Source organism: Bos taurus, chromosome 26 (genome assembly GCF_002263795.3).
Source record: "Bos taurus isolate L1 Dominette 01449 registration number 42190680 breed Hereford chromosome 26, ARS-UCD2.0, whole genome shotgun sequence".
Taxonomy (NCBI): Eukaryota; Metazoa; Chordata; class Mammalia; order Artiodactyla; family Bovidae; genus Bos; species Bos taurus.
Window position 1 is genome coordinate 15,999,841 of NC_037353.1, and position 17,276 is coordinate 16,017,116.

Here is a 17,276-nt window from a genome sequence, read left to right on the forward strand (position 1 = left end):
GGGACTGAATGCTATGATCTTAGTTTTTTGAATGCTGAGTTTTAAGCCCGATTTTTCACTCTCCTCTTTCACTCTCATCAAGAGGCTCTTCGGTTCCTCTTCACTTTCTGCCATTAGAGTGGTACCACCTGAGGTTGTTGATATTTCTCCCGACAATCTTGATTCCAGCTTGTGATTCATCCAGCTGGGCATTTCGCATGATATACTCTGCATAGAAGTTAAATAAGCAGTGTGCCAATATACAGCCTTGTTGTACTCCTTTCCCAATTTTGAATCAGTTCATTGTTCCATGTAAGGTTCTAACTGTTGCTTCTTGACCTGCATATAAGTTTCTTAGGAGACAGGTAAGGTGGTCTGGTATTTCCATCTCTTTAAGAATTTTCCACAGTTTTTTGTGATCCACAGTCAAAGGCTTTAGCATAGTCAATGAAGCATAAGTTTTTTTGGAATCCCCTTGCTTTCTCTATGATCCACTGAATGTTGGCAATTTGATCTCTGGTTCCTCTATCTTTTCTAATCCCAGCTTGTACATCTGGAAGTTCGCAGCACAGTGACAAACGTGTCAGGAGATATACCAGTGCAAACAGTGTCAGGTGTGGGACCAGATATTAGATGAAATTTCTGTCTTTTGAAAATCAGATGAAATTGTTTGAATTCCATCCTATTTGTGTTTGGATAAATCGGCCCCATTTGATCTCTGGGGAATTAGAAGGGAAGTTATTGGCCTTGAGCTGATCACTGAAGCTTGCAGAGCAGACTACAAGGAACAAAGTAGGGAAGAGCAACAGATGAAGTAAAGTTTTGGGTAGGTTGGCCACAATTGAGTTCTAAAGAGAGAACAAGAAAAGACTCAGCACATTAGGGGAAAACCCTGTAAAAAGTAGTGTTTGAAAAATTAGGAAAAAATTTTGGAATTGATTTTAGGTTGAAAATCTTAGTAATGTGAGACTGACTGATAGCTATTGTCCTTGATTAGAAAAGGTAGGATTTAAGAGTAATTATTAATGGAGGTTATTATTTATCTTAATGCAATCTGAATTGGCTTTCAAAAGACTTGGGTTTGGCTACTATTTTATCACAAAATGACTGTAAGCTTGTGGCTAAGTTAATTTATCCTCTGGCAGCATGTTTTCCCACCTATAATGTAGGAATAAAAACAATCTTCTCTGCTAATCTCAGTGTTAACAAAGGTTGCTGAAGATGGTTATAGTGCATTGTAGACCCTTAAGTTTTGTACAATTACAATTAGTAAAGGAGTTGGGAGTCTGAAGTCTATGGGGTCGCAAAGAGTCGGACACGACTGAAGCGGCGCAGCAGCAGCAGCATAGCATGGGAGTCAGAAATGGAGGAAACAGATGGTTACAAGGCAGGTATACCGTAAATTCTGAGGCTGGGGCGGGGGTGGCACAAGAACTTGTTAAAAGGGACTGCAGGCAAGAAAGTGTGGGACTGAAGACTGAAGTAAAAACCAGGGGCCAGAAGAGCCCAGCTCCTCCCTTCAGGCACTTTCTCTAATTACTGAACCTCTACTGAATTCCTGAACCTTATGTCTTTTCTACTGGCCACTCCGCTAGGTTTATCACTGCATTATCCCCCTTATCCTGAAACAACGTTCTAAAAAGAACTCTATCATCATACTATCTCTCCTATTCCAGCCACAAAAGAGCCCTCTTCTGGGTCACTTCGGGGAATTTTCATTCAAAATGTTAACTGCGGATGGTGGCCAAAGTTGGCAATATGTATTTCTCACATCTTCACCTGGATACTCGGTACCTCTTTCTACCTAAAGGATCATCCGCGGGCGGGGTTTAAATCACATCAGCCAGTGTGTGAAGGTGCCTTTCAAACTGTTCAGTGTTGCTTAAGCCTGCATAGTGAGGCATTATCATCAGTTACGTAAGGAAACAGGGCCGTTCGCTAGACAAACTCGCCCAGCATCACAAAGCTAAAGGCTAACTTCTGCAGCAGAATCCATCTACCTCAAGCCCGAGGTCCCCATAAAACGCTTACCGTCGCCCAAGTTGATTCTGACGAAAACCAAACTCCGCCAAATCTCGCGCCTCTGGGACTCGGGGGCGGGGTGGGGAACACGAAGCATCGCGAGATGACGGCGTTTTCCCGCGAAGGAGAAGCGCGCGTTTTTCTCTGGCTGGGCGCTTGGCCGGGAGACTAGGACAGGGGAGCGGCGAGTGAGGATTTAGCGTGCGGCATTGCAGGCACTGTGAGGAGGGCACCCGGTTCCGGAGTGTGTGTCCAGCCATGCCGGCGCAACGCCCCGCGAACAGCGGCGGTGAGTGAGGAGAACTTGCCTCCCAACGCGGACTGCGGCGTCCGGGGCGGGGGTGGGGGAGCGGCATGGAGACTGCAGCCGAACTTCTGCGGGGAGAGCCGACCCCGGGCAGAGATTGAGGAGGAAAGGTTTCCCCTTTCTATGGAGAGTGGGTAGGGGACACCTGAAATTGCTTGTGTTTGCATAGTGTGGGAGATTTTACACAGGAGACCTGCGTTTTCCTGCACATCCCCAGTTGTAAACTGGGGTCCGGGCTACTACTAGTTGACATAGTGAAGACCTAGGAAGTCTCTGAGAGGTAATGCTGGCGTCCCCCCCTGGGTCTTCAACTTTTGCGTCAAATGCATCTGGGAAGGCGACAAGGGTTGTTTAATAAGGACGTGGAGTAATTTGTCCTTTTTTAAAACTGCAATTTAAAAGCCCTGTCCCCCCACCCCCCTCCCCACCCCCCGCCTCCCCTTCCAGGGCCCCTATCTCCAGATGTGGTTGAACAGCCGGAGACTGCCGTGATTACCCCAGCCATGCTAGAGGAGGAAGAACAGCTTGAGGCTGCTGGGCTAGAGAGAGAGCGGAAGATGCTAGAAAAGGTAATTTAGGCATCAAGTTCATCGTCGTTAAGTAGTAACCTGATGCGTCCTCGGGGGTGTGGTTTGTGTGCTTCAGTTTACTAGTCTTTTTTTTTAATCAACTTTTAAACAGGCTGCTTTTATCGATGCTGCTTTTGGGAAAGCTTTGCACGAGCTTGGAATCATGCTTCTATCAGTTATAGTCTTGGTCTGGAAAGTGTCCTCATCTCTCTTAAGTTAGCATTTCAAATTACTTATTCAGCCATAATAATAATTCTTCCAAAGTCGGTAATGAATTTTTTCAGTGTTCTTTTTCCACCTAAGTAATCAACTTGCTTTTGCTTTCTTTTCCATTGTACGTTTTCAATGACATTGCCCTTGAGCTTTTCTTATTTTGAAGACTACTAAAAGCAGTTTTTAACCTCTTGAAAAGCTTCAGTTTTTAAATATATTTAACTCCAAAACTGTCCCACCCCGTTGCTTACCTGCCAACTCTTAATGTGCTCCCTACTGAGTGATTTCTTGTAATAATTTATTTAGCCCTCCCAGTATTACGATTATATCAATACTTTTGATATCTCCAGTTAAATATGATGAGACTGAGGCAACTGGGGATCGTGTCACACACTAGTGAACTCAAATTTGACTGCTTCCAGAGTTTTTTTAACATACCTCACTAAGGACATTAATACTGAATTCACATCCTGTAATTATAAAACTACTTAAATTGGGGAGTAGTGTACTCCAAAGGCAAGTAATACATTAGTTGGTTCCCTCCTATTTTATATCAGTAATGATTCTTTTGTTAGCCTTGTTAACACCTCATGATCATTTACTGTCAGTCACTGTTCTAAATGCTGTACATGTATTTTACTCATTGAATTCTCAACTATTCTATCATGTAGATACTACTATTAACTCATTATTACTATTAAACCTAATAGTTTAATTATTAGTATAAATTATTTTATTAAAATATTCTATAAGGTAGGTTCTGTTTTCATTCTGTGTTACAGATGAGGAAACTGAGGCACCTAGAGGTTGCCTGGGGTCCCACAGCTAGTAAATGGCAGAGCAGAGATGGTAATGTAGGCCCTGTGGTTTCAGATTCACACTTTTTAACCATGTTGCAATACTTTCACTCCAGTAAATTCTAGTTCCGTTGTTACTGATCATCTGTAGTTAACCATAATTGGTTAAGGTAATAAGTTTATAAATTTTAATAGAATTGGGAGGTCAACCGTAAACCACTTTTACTCATTCTGTGAATTCCCATAGTACTCTGTTACACAGTATTATCATTACTTACTTTCTCACTTTGTTTCTTGAGGGCACATCACATTGTTTTTTTTTGTACACTGTGCACTTGGCAGATAATAGGATAATAAATGTCTGTTGAATTTATAACTAAAGTAAAAGAATATTTTATAATATATTACAAAACATATATGACTATATAGATAGAATATACTTTGTGGCTATTGTAACAAGGTGAATTGTAAAGGATGAATCCTGGAGCACAGTCCAGAGTAGAATCAACTTCAGAGATGGCAAGAACGATAAACCCTTAATTTTGAGTAGTGTAGTTCAGTTTTATAACCCATGAAGATTGTTGGATAAGGAAATGCTATTCGAAGAAAGGTAGGTATAATAAAGATACATTTCAAAAATGCTTTAATAGGGACTTACCTGGTGGTCCAGTGATTTAACGATTACCTGGTGGTCCACTTTCAATGTAGGGGGTGTGGGCTCAATCCCAAACTGGGAACTAAATTTCTACAGGCCCTGCAGTGCAGCCAAAAATTTTTAAAAAGTAAAAAACAGTTTTAAAAAGATTTGTCAAAATTTATAGAACCGTAAACATTTGCTGATTAAACTGGGAGTTAATTTCTCCTTTTAGTGAAATTTTTAAGCTTTTGAACACTTTGTCATTTTAAGATGTTTTTGGAATTGTTAACACTTGAGGGATAGGTATGGTACAGCTAGCTTTTCTTTAGAAGTTATACATCATAGAACTTAAAATAGCAATTTTTAAATTCATTTTTCAGATTGTCCATGAATAAAGCTCTTTTCAGTCCCGTTGGTACAAGGGTGAAAGACTGTGGTTCATTGTTATCAATGTCTTTTTATTAACAGGTATTGAAAGAATTTTTTACTTTTTGTCCTTGACATAAATTATTCTTACCTCAGTGACTATCGAGAAAATTCCAGTATGTCTCTTATAGGTCTTTGGAGTTAAAAAAAATTCAGCATACAAAAGTAATGATTCCTTTTAGGAGAATACAGTATTTATGGGCATATATTTAGAAGTACTTAAGAGAGGAAGAACTAGCTTAAGTTCTTAATGAGAAGCATTTGCTTTGGTTTAGGAGATTGGAAGGTTTGTGAAGAGCCTGGAGAATGATTTTGATATTCATTTGCTACAGTTATTTTCTTTGACTCTTCACCTGCATTTCCTTTTGAAAGAAGTCATTGTTAGTCTAGAAGTCTTTAGAGTAGCCTTAATGTCCCTGTAGTGGGGGGAAGGGAAAGGTAAGAGTTGTGAGGGTTCTTGGAAAGGTAAAAGGAAAACAGCTCATATTGTGTAGACTGAAATAGAACCCCCTCTGCAAAAAGAAAAAGAAAAAAAAAAATTCTGGGCTTGGGAGAGGTGATGGGACAGACAGTGAAGAATTTATGCTCATGGTATCCATTGGCATACTCTTATTACCCATCAAGAGAAACTTACCACCAGGCACTCAGTACTTTCCACAGATGAAGTTATGATTTACTTTAGTATAACAAATAACAAATTAAGAAAGAGGAATGATAGATGAGAAGATTTACTACAAAATTATTTTGAAATATGGAAGACTGGGTTTAAAGGTTAACCATTGGCATAGTCTAAGTATATTATAAATTATTGTTCCATGATGGCATGTTAAAGGTTTAATTACTTTTAAAATGTATGCTAATTTTTTCTGAAACAAGACTTAAAGCAGCAGATAAGCACAAAGGATTTTAACTAAAATATACAAAGTTAAATATAGTTATTTTTATAAAAATCAAGTAATTTCATTTCATTTATAATATCCATTGCATTCAGTGACTGACTGTTGGAATCATAGTAGTATATTGGTAATAGTAAAAGAAAAGCCATCCTAAAATAACTGCAAATAGTTTATGAGATACTAACAGATTATTTGCACAGAGAAGTTTATGGATGATTTTAAAAGAATTTTAATTTTCTTGTAATCCACATATATTACTTTCATTAGGTTTATTCTTTGATGTCTTATTGTCACTACTTTTGTAATAGAAAATAAATAATTTGTTTTGAAAGAAAAGTTAGATGATGTAACATCTGAGAAATACAAGCCAGTGTATAATGGTGTCTGGTTTATAAGGTCAAGCCTTAACCACTGAATTAAATTTATTTCACACACACACGTAGGAGTGGGATTGCTGGTTAGTAAGATTTGTACATATTCAACTCTTTCAGCCCACTTAATGCTTTTCTTTTGAGTTCAGATTACGGTATTTAGTTGGCCACTTATAAACTGGATTTGGCCTCTTCCTGTTAATGTAAATAAGGTTTTATTGGAACATAACTTTGGTTTATATATTTATTGTCTGTAACTGTTCAAAGGCAGATTTAAGTATTCACAGTACAAACCATATTGTGCTTAAATATTTAAATATTTGCCCTTTTGCCAAAAAAAGTTTGTGGATCATTGAACTATGCTATTTATTTGTTGCTTTTGTTTTCTCTCTTGTGCCTTCTGTTTACTTTTATTGCGACTTGAGAGATCCTCCTCAGCCACTAGAATGTTGCATACTTTTATAAATGAACAAATAGATAGTGTGTGACAGTAATATGAAAAGCAGAGTTTTGTAAACAGAAGTTGTACAGGGGTCAAAGATAAAGCTAAGAGATTGAGAATAAAAGGAACCTAAAAGGTAAGGGCAAATCTTGGGTAACAAAATACTGAGGAGAAAAGCAGCTTATAAGAAATTAGCAGTAGATTTAACTTGTTGAAGTGTTACAATATCGTATTTAAATTCTAAAACTAGATGTTCTAGTCCCTAGCTAATGAGGTTATCTTTTACTTCCAGTGCTCTTTCAAATAAAACTGGTATATAAAATTTTTCTTTTTCTGAAATCATTTAGTTTTTTAAAAACTTAATTTCAACTTGAATTAAATATTTACTTTCTAATTGTAATTTCAGACATTTTGAAAATGGGCCTTCAGTTTCGTAAATGCCAATAACCATGTTTTCAGTATCTGAAATTTCAATATTTTGGTAGCCAAGCTATTAATATATTTTACCAGATTGCCTATTGAACCCCAGAATCATTTTTTTTTAGCGATTCTAGTTTTTTGTTTGAAGATATACATTTTTAGTAAGTGAATGTAATATTAGAAAAGTATTTTTATTAATTATAGGAAATATATTAAACCTGAAGTGCAGTTGTTTAGTCATCTTTGTTATGCATTATGCAGAAAGATCAGTGTATGTCAGCAAACTTAATAATTATGGAAACTTTTTCTTTGGGTAGGCTCGCATGTCTTGGGATAGAGAATCCGTGGACATTCGATATCGTAGACTTCAACATTTGCTTGAAAAAAGCAATATTTACTCCAAATTTTTATTGACTAAAATGGAACAGCAGCAGTTAGAGGTATGTACGCGTGATTGATTATAGTTAACAGCTTAAAAAAAAAAAAAGCTTTATTGAGATATAAATTATATAAAATATAATGCACACATTTTAAAATTTAGAGTTAGGTAAGTTTTGACCTGTGTAATCCTCAGTACAGTCAAGATAAAGAACATTTCCATTACCCACAAAAGTTCTCTTCTGTCAGTGATCTCTCCTTCTGGCCCTAGACAACCACTGATTTCTGTTTGCTGTAGTTATAAATTGGTATTGATTTTTCTAGAATATTATACAAATGGAATCATAGGAAAAACATTCTTTTGGTGTCTCGCTTCTTTAGCTCAGCATACTTTTAAGATTCGCTTATATGTATTTATTTAATAGATCATTTTTATTCCTAAGAAGCATTCCATTGTATGAATAAACTAACATTTTTTAAATTTGCCTTTTGACTGATTTTTATTCTCTCCACTGATTTTTTTTGGATGCTAAAAATTTTGTATTTTATTTTGCTCAGTCCTTTTTTTTTTAATGTGTTATTGAAATGTAATTGATACACACAAAACTGTACGTATTTAAAATGTATACCCACGAAGCCACCACAACCGTGATAATGAACGTAACCATTAATTCCCCAAAATTCTTTCTGTCTCCTTTTTAATGAGATATAATTTACATAGAGCATTATTTTAATTTCAGGTGTACAGTGTAATGATTCAGTATTGCTGTATATTTCAAAATGATCCCCACAGTAAGTCTAGTTAATGTCACCATAGGGTGACATAGGTGTCACTAGGGTTCAAAATTTTTTTTTTCCTTACGATGCACACTTTTAAGATTGACTCTCTTAGCAACTTGCAAATATGCAGTAAGTATGGTGGCACACTGGTAAAGAATCTGCCTGCCAATGCAGAGACGCAGGAGATGCAGGTTTACATCTGGGTTGGGAAGATCCCCTGGTAGGAAATGCCAACCCACTCCAGTATTCTTGCCTGGAAAATTCCATGAACAGAGGAGTCTGTCTGGTGGGCTGTATTCCATGGAGTAGCAGAGAGTAGGACACAACCGAGCATGCGGCACACACATTATTCACTGTGGTCATCATGCTGTGTAGTACATCCCCATGACGTGTGTATTTTATAACTGGAAATTTCTACCTTTTGTCCCACCCGACCCTCCAACACTAATCTGTTCACTCTATCTGAGCTTTTTGTTTCTTTTTTAAAGATTCCACATGTGAGATTATATAATATTTATCTTTCTCTTTAATTTTACATAGTATAAGGCCCTCAGATCCATCCATATTGTCACAAATAGCAAGATTCAGTTCAGTTCAGTTTAGTCGCTCAGTCGTGTCCGACTCTTTGCACCTCTGTGAATCACATTATGCCAGGCCTCCCTGTCCATCACCATCTCCTGGAGTTCACTCAAACTCAAGTCCATCGAGTCAGTGATGCCATCCAGCCATCTCATCCTCTGTCATCCCCTTTTCCTCCTGCCCCCAATCCCTCCCAGTATCAGAATCTTTTCTAATGAGTCAACTCTTCGCATGAGGTGGCCAAAGTACTGGAGTTTCAGCTTTCGCATCAGTCCTTCCAAAGAACACCCAGGACAGATCTCCTTTAGAATGGACTGGTTGGATCTCCTTGCAGTCCAGGGGACTCTCAAGAGTCTTCTCCAACACCACAGTTCAAAAGCATCAATTCTTCGGCACTCAGCTTTCTTCACAGTCCAACTCTCGCATCAATACATGACCACTGGAAAAACCATAGCCTTGACTAGACGGACCTTTGTTGGCAAAGTAATGTCTCTGTTTTTGAATATGCTATCTAGGTTGGTCATAACTTTTCTTCCAAGGAGTAAGCGTCTTTTAATTTCATGGCTGCAGTCACCATCTGCAGTGATTTTGGAGCCCCCCCAAAAAATAAAGTCTGACACTGTTTCCACCGTTTCCCCATCTATTTCCCATGAAGTGGTGGGACTGGATGCCATGATCTTCATTTTCTGAATGTTGAGCTTTAAGCCAACTTTTGAACTCTCTTTCACTTTCATCAAGAGGCGTTTTAGTTCCTCTTCACTTTCTGCCATAAGGGTAGTGTCATCTGCATATCTGAGGTTATTGATATTTCTCCCGGCAATCTTGATTCCAGCTTGTGCTTCCTCCAGTCCAGCGTTTCTCATGATGTACTCTGCATAGAAGTTAAATAAGCAGGGTGACAATATACAGCCTTGACGTACTCCTTTTCCTATTTGGAACTAGTCTGTTGTTCCAAGTCCAGTTCTAACTTGCTTCCTGACCTGCATATAGGTTTCTCAAGAGGCAGATCAGGTGGTCTGGTATTCCCATCTCTTTCAGAATTTTCCACATTTTGTTGTGATCCACACAGTCAAAGGCTTTGGTGTAGCTAATGTAGCAGAAGTAGATGTTTTTCTGGAACTCTCTTGCTTTTTTGATGATCCAGTGGATGTTGGCAATTTGATCTCTGGTTCCTCTGCCTTTCCTAAAACCAGCTTGAACATCTGGAAGTCTCGGTTTGTATTGCTGAAGCCTGGCTTGGAGAATTTTGAGCATTACTTCATTCGCGTGTGAGATGAGTACAATTGTGCGGTAGTCTGAGCATTCTTTGGCATTGCTTTTCTTTGGGATTGGAATGAAAACTGACCTTTTCCAGTCCTGTGGCCACTGCTGAGTTTTCCAAATTTGCTGGCATATTGAGTGCAGCACTTTCACAGCATCATCTTTCAGGATTTGAAATAGCTCAACTGGAATGCCATCACCTCCACTAGCTTTGTTTGTAATGATGCTTTCTAAGGCCCGCTTGACTTCACATTCCAGGATGTCTGGCTCTAGGTGAGTGCTCATGCCATCGTGATTATCTGGGTCATGAAGATCTTTTTTGTACAGTTCTTCTGTGTATTCTTGCCACCTCTTCTTAATATCTTCTGCTTCTGTTAGGTCCATATCGTTTCTGTCCTTTATTGAGCCCATCTTTGCATGAAATGTTCCCTTGGTATCTCTTAATTTTCTTGAAGAGATCTCTAGTCTTTCCCATTCTGTTGTTTTCCTCTATTTCTTTGCATTGATCGCTGAGGAAGGCTTTCTTATCTCTTCTTGCTATTCTTTGGAACTCTGCATTCAGATGCTTATATCTTTCCTTTTCTCCTTTGCTTTTTGCTTCTCTTCTTTTCACAGCTATTTGTAAGGCCTCCCCAGACAGCCATTTTGGTTTTTTGCATTTCTTTTCCATGGGGAAAAAATAGCAGGATTAGATTCTTTTTTTATGGCTGAATTCTGCCCCCTTTTTAATTCTCTGCCATCCCTCACTTCCTGTCTTTCCTCATTTCCTGTCTTCTGATTTGTTTTCTGTAATTATAGGTTTGTCTGCATTTTCTGTTGGTGACAGGTTCTTTTAGCTTTTATGTTTGAAAAAGTCTTCATTTACCTTCAGTTTTAAAAGATTCTCTACAGGATGAAGAATGAGTTTTTCTTTAGTGCTTCCCCCACCCCCCCATGCAGTATTTTAATTATATTTCACTGCTTTCTAGCTTTCACTGTTTCTAAGAAAGCCTAAGTCTTTATGATGGCCAGAAGACCATAAGCAGTCTGGTTGCCTCTCTCAACCCCATTACCTTGCAGACCTTGTTCCAGGTGTGTTTCCTGCTTGGAACCCTCCTCTCAGTAGATTCCTGCCTGGCTTACTTCATTATCATCTTCAAGCTTTGGCTTAAATATTTTCCAATGAGACCTGCCCTGACAACCTTAAATAAAGTTACCTGACACCTCTTCCCTCATCTCATTTACCTTGTTTTGTTCTTCCCATTGCATTTATCATCTAAGACACTGTATAATTTATTTCTAAGTCTACTATAATATATAAAGATTTAAAAACTTGGGCTAATGTTAACACTACAATAAATCCTTTTGTCCCCATCATTCACAGTTGATGATTATCAATGAAGATTTTCCTACATTTGCTAAATTTTCTTTTTTCTTTGTTGGAGCCCTTTTCAAAACTATGATAAAAGGAAACAGAAAAACAAATACCAAGCTTAATGACTCCTAAGGCAAATACCCTTAACCACCTCTTGGAAATAATTTGAATCATTTTATGTCCTGCTTTTAAAACTTTGTTAGGGGGCTTTGGAACAGCTTCTAGTATAAGAATAACTTGGTCCGTCTTCTGAAAGTTTTTCTTGATGCTCTCTGTGTTAAGAGGCCTTTCACGTTTGGCTGATATGAATATGAACTGTTCCTGATCCCTTGTGAGCACAGAGATCCTTCTGCCTGCTTTCTAGTTGCTCTTTTTCTGGCCCTCAATTTCTCTACTCACACACTGATCAGTACTCAGCCTGAGCGTGCCACTGCAGATCTTCAGAGCTTCTTTTGTATGTTGCTTTCTCCCCTCTGGTACTTTGACCCTGGTTTGCCAGCTCCTCTGAGTTTTGCACTCTGTCTTCTCAACGCAGACTTCTGAGCTCTACTTGGGTTCCCCCTCCATTGTTTGCACTTGGACATTGCCTCCAGGCAGTAAGCTTAGTAGTCTGAAGATTCACCTAGTTTGTTTCCCTTTTGTCAGTGTTCACTGTCCTTTGCTGCATGATGAAAAGTTGCTGAAAACCATTGGTATGTTTTATCTGGATTTTAGTTGCTTAAGGCAGGAAATCTGTTTCCTATTCGTAAAAAGCTTAAAGCTCAAGTTTTTGTTTTTTTAATTTTTGTATACAGTTTCTTCATTGTGAGCTTAAGTTATTTGAGATATGTGTTTCATACTTTGCATTTTCCACTTTTGACACTAAGAAAAAATTATCTTGTAGGAGCAGAAGAAGAAAGAGAAACTGGAGAGAAAAAAGGAATCCTTGAAAGTTACGAAGGTAATAAATAGTAAGCTAGAATATTTTATATACGTTACCTTAGATATTGAAGACATCCTCTTGTATTTTGACTCTTGATCAACTTTTTAACTTTAACCTTCTTTATCTGATAGCCCTTCTTTGTTGGTTGCATAGAAACATGTAAAATCTGTTTCTCAGTATCTTAGATATGGAAGGAGAGATAAACTGTGACCTTTAATTTCTTATCCTGTGGACTGTATTTCGTAGTAGCAAAATGTCACTTTATAATCTCAGGAAAAATCTACAAATATTTTATACCTCAAGGCATTTTATAAGTGGCTAGCTCTTTTGGAGCCTGTAATGATTGCTCTTCTTCATGCCTCTAACCTCATTATGTCAACTTGGAACCATACCAGTAATTTAAATTTGTATCTTGTACATAGCTGTAGCAGTGGAACCAAAACTGGAGTAGATAGCATTTCAGATAGAGCATCCATTTAGGGATAGCCTGAATTTTAGATGTGATCTTTTGGAGGAATATGTTTTAATTTTTTTTAACCTGAGGTTTTTTATGCCATATTGGTAGGAATTGTACAAACAACACTTGTGCTAGTGAAAAGAGAAATAATATGGGTAACCACTGTTGAGTACTTACTATGTGCCAGGTGTTGTTCTAAACTTTACATGTCTTAATTCTCAAAGTAGCTCTTTTGGGTAGAGATCTTATTACCCACGTTTTATCTATAAAGAAGCTGATGCAAGGAGATAGAGTACAGTCCATCCTCATTATTCATAGATTCCATATTTTCCAGTTAGCGTACTTGCTATAATTTGTTACCCCAACATCAGTACCCATGTTTTTGTGGCCATTCACAGACATGTGCATGTGCGGAATGGCAAAAAATTTGAGTCTCTCTATAAGTAACATTCCCAGCTGAGGTCAAAGCTATCTGCCTTATTTAAGCTGTCACAGTGTAAACAAGTGTCCTTCTTGTGTCTGTAATGTCATGATTTTTGTATTTTTGTGGTTTTGGTGATTTAAAAGACTGTCAGTTACATTGTGCTGAAGTGCTGCCTAGTGTTTCTTATGTAAGAGGACTGTGATGTGCCTTATGGAGAAAATATATCTGTTAGATAAGCTTCCTTCATGTGTGAGTTAAATTGCTCTTGGCTTTGAGTTCAGTGTTAATCAGCATATGTTTTAAATGAGCTGTCTTTAAATAGTACTGTATGTTTATATACATGAACAGGGTTATGTATTGATCAGTTAATGAAGATGTGCTTGCAGGAACCTAAACCTGTGTTTCTTCTAGATGCACTGATTCGGTATTCACTAATTCAGTATTCATGGTGACTTTATAGAACTCAGCTATTGTGAATGAGAATTGACTAAGTTTGAAGATCACATAGCTAATAAATAGTAACCTAGGATTTGATCCTAGGATTAATTTCAGACTCCACACTTAATTTCTACCCCAAACTGCCTTTGTTAGGAAAATGCTAATAGGAAATATCAAATGCTAATATCAAAATGCTAATAGGAAAAATAAGGAGGGTATCTAAATCCAGTTACTTGATTGTTAGTGTAGTTAGTGGTGATGTTAAAGTACATAGCAGGTAACTGTACAACAAAAGCAATTGTGGAAAACTGATACTTGACTCAGTTGCTAATTCCAGGGACTTATTTTGGGTTTTTGAAGAATATACTTATAATTTTACTGGCTTAACCAACTATTTACACTGTATTCTTCAACCTGTTGCTTTAAAACAGTCTTTACTTTCACCAAGCTAACTTTTTATACCAGGTTTTGGGGTTTTTTCCTTTTATTCTAAAGGTGTCAGCCATCATATTCTGTCTATTCCATTTCATTATTCTCTTGGTATTTTCCTTTTTAATCCTTTAAATCTTTTACTTCATTTTTATACTTACCTTCTTTGTTATTTTTATTTTTCATGCATGTTGTCTACCTATTCTTTTCCAGCTCTCATTTTGAGACACTTTTTGCATGTCTCTTCATTTCTTTTATCTCCTTTCCATTGGTTTTTCTCTTTGATAATCTTTTTTCAGTTGTATTTAACTTACAAATTATACTGAAATGAGTACTCCTTCCATACCATACCCCTTGAGTATCTTTAGCATAAACACAAAGAAGAGATGTACATGGTAATTACAAAATAAAAATGCCTCTGTTTAATTTTGAAATTTGTCTTACATGGAAGAAAATGGAGGGAAGTAGAGCTTTGGGAAAAAGTAGAGAGTTACAAACAAGTTGTAGTAGAGAAATAAAGAAAAAGGTTACCTTTTAGTAAGCATGATAGTGAAGAGTTCTGGATTTGGTTCAACTGCAAGGAAAGTTTACTTAATCGGTGCCTTAAAACTTGTAATACCATAGAAGTTTTGGGAAAATAATAGTCTAAATCCTTGTTTTGTAGGATAAAAATTCCATTGATGCAAGTGAGGAGAATGCAGGTAAATTTCTTTGTTATAGTTTTGAAGAATATGTGTTTATATTTTCTGCTTAAATTACTATAAAAACTAAAATGGTGTTGTTTTTTTAGTCATAAAAAAGAAGAGAGGAAGAGAAGATGAATCATACAATATTTCAGAGGTCATGTCAAAAGAGGTAAAAATAAAGGGGGAAGGACAAATAAGGTTTTATGTTGTGTATAACCTATGTGATATTGATAACTATTACTTGAAGGTATACTGATAACTGATATTTACCTGTCTTTTCAGCCAGTTAAGTGTTTTAGGAAAGAAGATAGTACCATCTTCCTGTCTGTTAAAGGAGCATGAGCTTGGCCTAGTGAGAAATTATAACTTCTTACAACCTCAAAACTGTATCTTAAGAAAGATTGTTAGGGAGCTAAAACCATAAACTAATTTTTAAAGCCATTTTTGTTTTCACCTTCTCACTTAGTACCTCATTAAATAAAAATTAAAGAATATCTTTAATTACAACAAACCCTAAATATCCCTTAAGCATAATATATCACATTCTTAATATTAACAAAAATTCTAACTTTATGATCTGCTCTACTTTTCTTTTATCTGAAAGTATAACTTCACATCTTCATAAAGTATAAAGTTTAACATAATACTTACCTTTTTAAAAAAGTTTATTTATTTATTTTGGCTGTGTTGGGTGTTTACTGTTGTGCAGGCCTTTCTCTAGTTTCTGTGTGTGGGCTTCTCACGCAGTGGCTTGTCTTGTGGGACACCGGCTCTAAGGTGTGTGGGCTTCAGTAGTTGCAGTTCCCAGGCTCTAGAGCACAGGCTCAGTAGTTGTGGCAATTGCTCAGCCGCATGTGGCGTCTTCCTGGACCAGGGACTGAACCTGTGTCTCCTGCATTGGTAGGCAGATTCTTCACCACTGAGCCACAGGGAAGCCCCATAATACTTGTCTTTACTCTCAGGTATACTCTTTGTTTTCCCTTCTTTCCCCATTTAAAAATAATACTCAGGACCCACTTGATTTGTTGTGGAACATACTAAGACTGCAGTGAAAAACACTTAATAATAGTGAAAACACTATTAATGAGATTAACACATCCCTTGATGTGAACTGGGCTTCCCTTGTGACTCAGCGGTGAGGAATCCGCCTGCCAGTGCAGACGATGCAGGTTTGACCTCTGGGTCGGGAAGATCCCCCTGGAAAAGGAAATGGCAACCCATTCCAGTATTCTTGCCAGGAAAAATCCCACGGACAGAGGAGCCTGGAGGGCTACAGTCGACGGGGTTGCCAAAGAGTCAGACACAACTTAGTTACTAAATGACAACATTGATGTGAACCAGGAAATGTTTGACTTTACTCCCTCCTCTTTTAGTATAAAAGGAGCCTGAATTCTAACTCAGGCAAGATGGTTCTTTTGGGGCAGGAGCCCACCATCATCCTGGTTTCTTGGCTTTATGAATAAAGTTGTTATTCCTTGCCCCAACAGCTCTTCTCTCAATTATTCGCCTGTTGTGCAGCAAGCAGTATGAACTTAGACTCAGTAATGTAATCACTCTGTTTGCCTTAGCATTTATCCAGTGAGAAATATTTGGAAGGAAGTAGTTAAATATAATTGGATAATTGGAAAATGCTATTGAGCGTATAGAGGGGTGCTTAACTCAAGCCTGAGTTTCATAAAGGTTTCATCTAGGAAGTTGAGACTTGAGGGATAAAAATTAAGTCATGTAAAGGTGGTGGGGGCAGGTTAATAGGAATAATAAGATATAGGGAAGATACTGGGGATGTGTTATAGGAAGAGATGATAATCTTTAACAAATGTCCAGAGGCAGGAGAGTTCCTGGAAAGTTCAAAAAATTTAAAAAGAAATTATATTTGGCTCTAGTTTATGAACAGAAGAGTGGTATAGGATGAAGCTGTAGAGGTAAGCGGCATCAGGAGTTTAGGAAGTTTAATTTCTAACAAGAATACTTCATAGTTGCTATTGTTTTGATTCATTCACAAATTGTTATCCAAAAAGGTTCATCTCAGCTAGCCATTTTAAAAGACAACTCTTCTATCTGTTCTCTATATAAAATCTCTTTAGCCTTAAAATATGAATATCTATATTTATATGATACTTTACATACACACGAAACATACACATGTATGTATATATGTGCTATCAGCCACACCTGTCCTTTTATTCTCTTGTGTATCTCAAATTTGAGATATGCTTAAAATTTCTTGAATGTATCATTCTGTTTTATCCACTTTAGCCTCTGCACATGCTATCCTAGAATTTAATTCTGTCTTTAATTATTATGCCCTGATAACAACTTTTTCAGAAAATTTGATATATTGTTTTCCTAAGTCACTAGGTTCATTGTCTCTATACCCTTAGCATCTAGTAGGTACTTCAAAATCAGAACACTTTTATTCTTTATTTTTAATGTATTTGTCTTTGCCTCTTGATCAGGATTGCATATTCAGGTCTCTAATCCAGAGAGAGG

General features: G+C 37.3%; 1 protein-coding gene across 2 annotated transcripts in view; it reads left to right on the forward strand.

Moving 5' to 3' along the window:
* Window positions 1-2,122: 2,122 nt before the first annotated feature.
* The window catches only part of HELLS (helicase, lymphoid specific), a 42,000-nt gene continuing 26,846 nt past the window's right edge, over window positions 2,123-17,276 (forward strand). Inside the window, exons 1-6 of one of the 2 annotated variants that reach the window (XM_024985917.2) lie at window positions 2,123-2,290; window positions 2,756-2,877; window positions 7,397-7,519; window positions 12,314-12,370; window positions 14,765-14,801; window positions 14,891-14,955. In XM_024985917.2, coding sequence (XP_024841685.1) covers window positions 2,260-2,290; window positions 2,756-2,877; window positions 7,397-7,519; window positions 12,314-12,370; window positions 14,765-14,801; window positions 14,891-14,955 — 435 coding nt within the window. In that variant the 5' untranslated portion in view covers window positions 2,123-2,259. The remainder of the gene's footprint in view (window positions 2,291-2,755; window positions 2,878-7,396; window positions 7,520-12,313; window positions 12,371-14,764; window positions 14,802-14,890; window positions 14,956-17,276) is intronic. The other variant, XM_024985918.2, reaches the window with a different exon arrangement.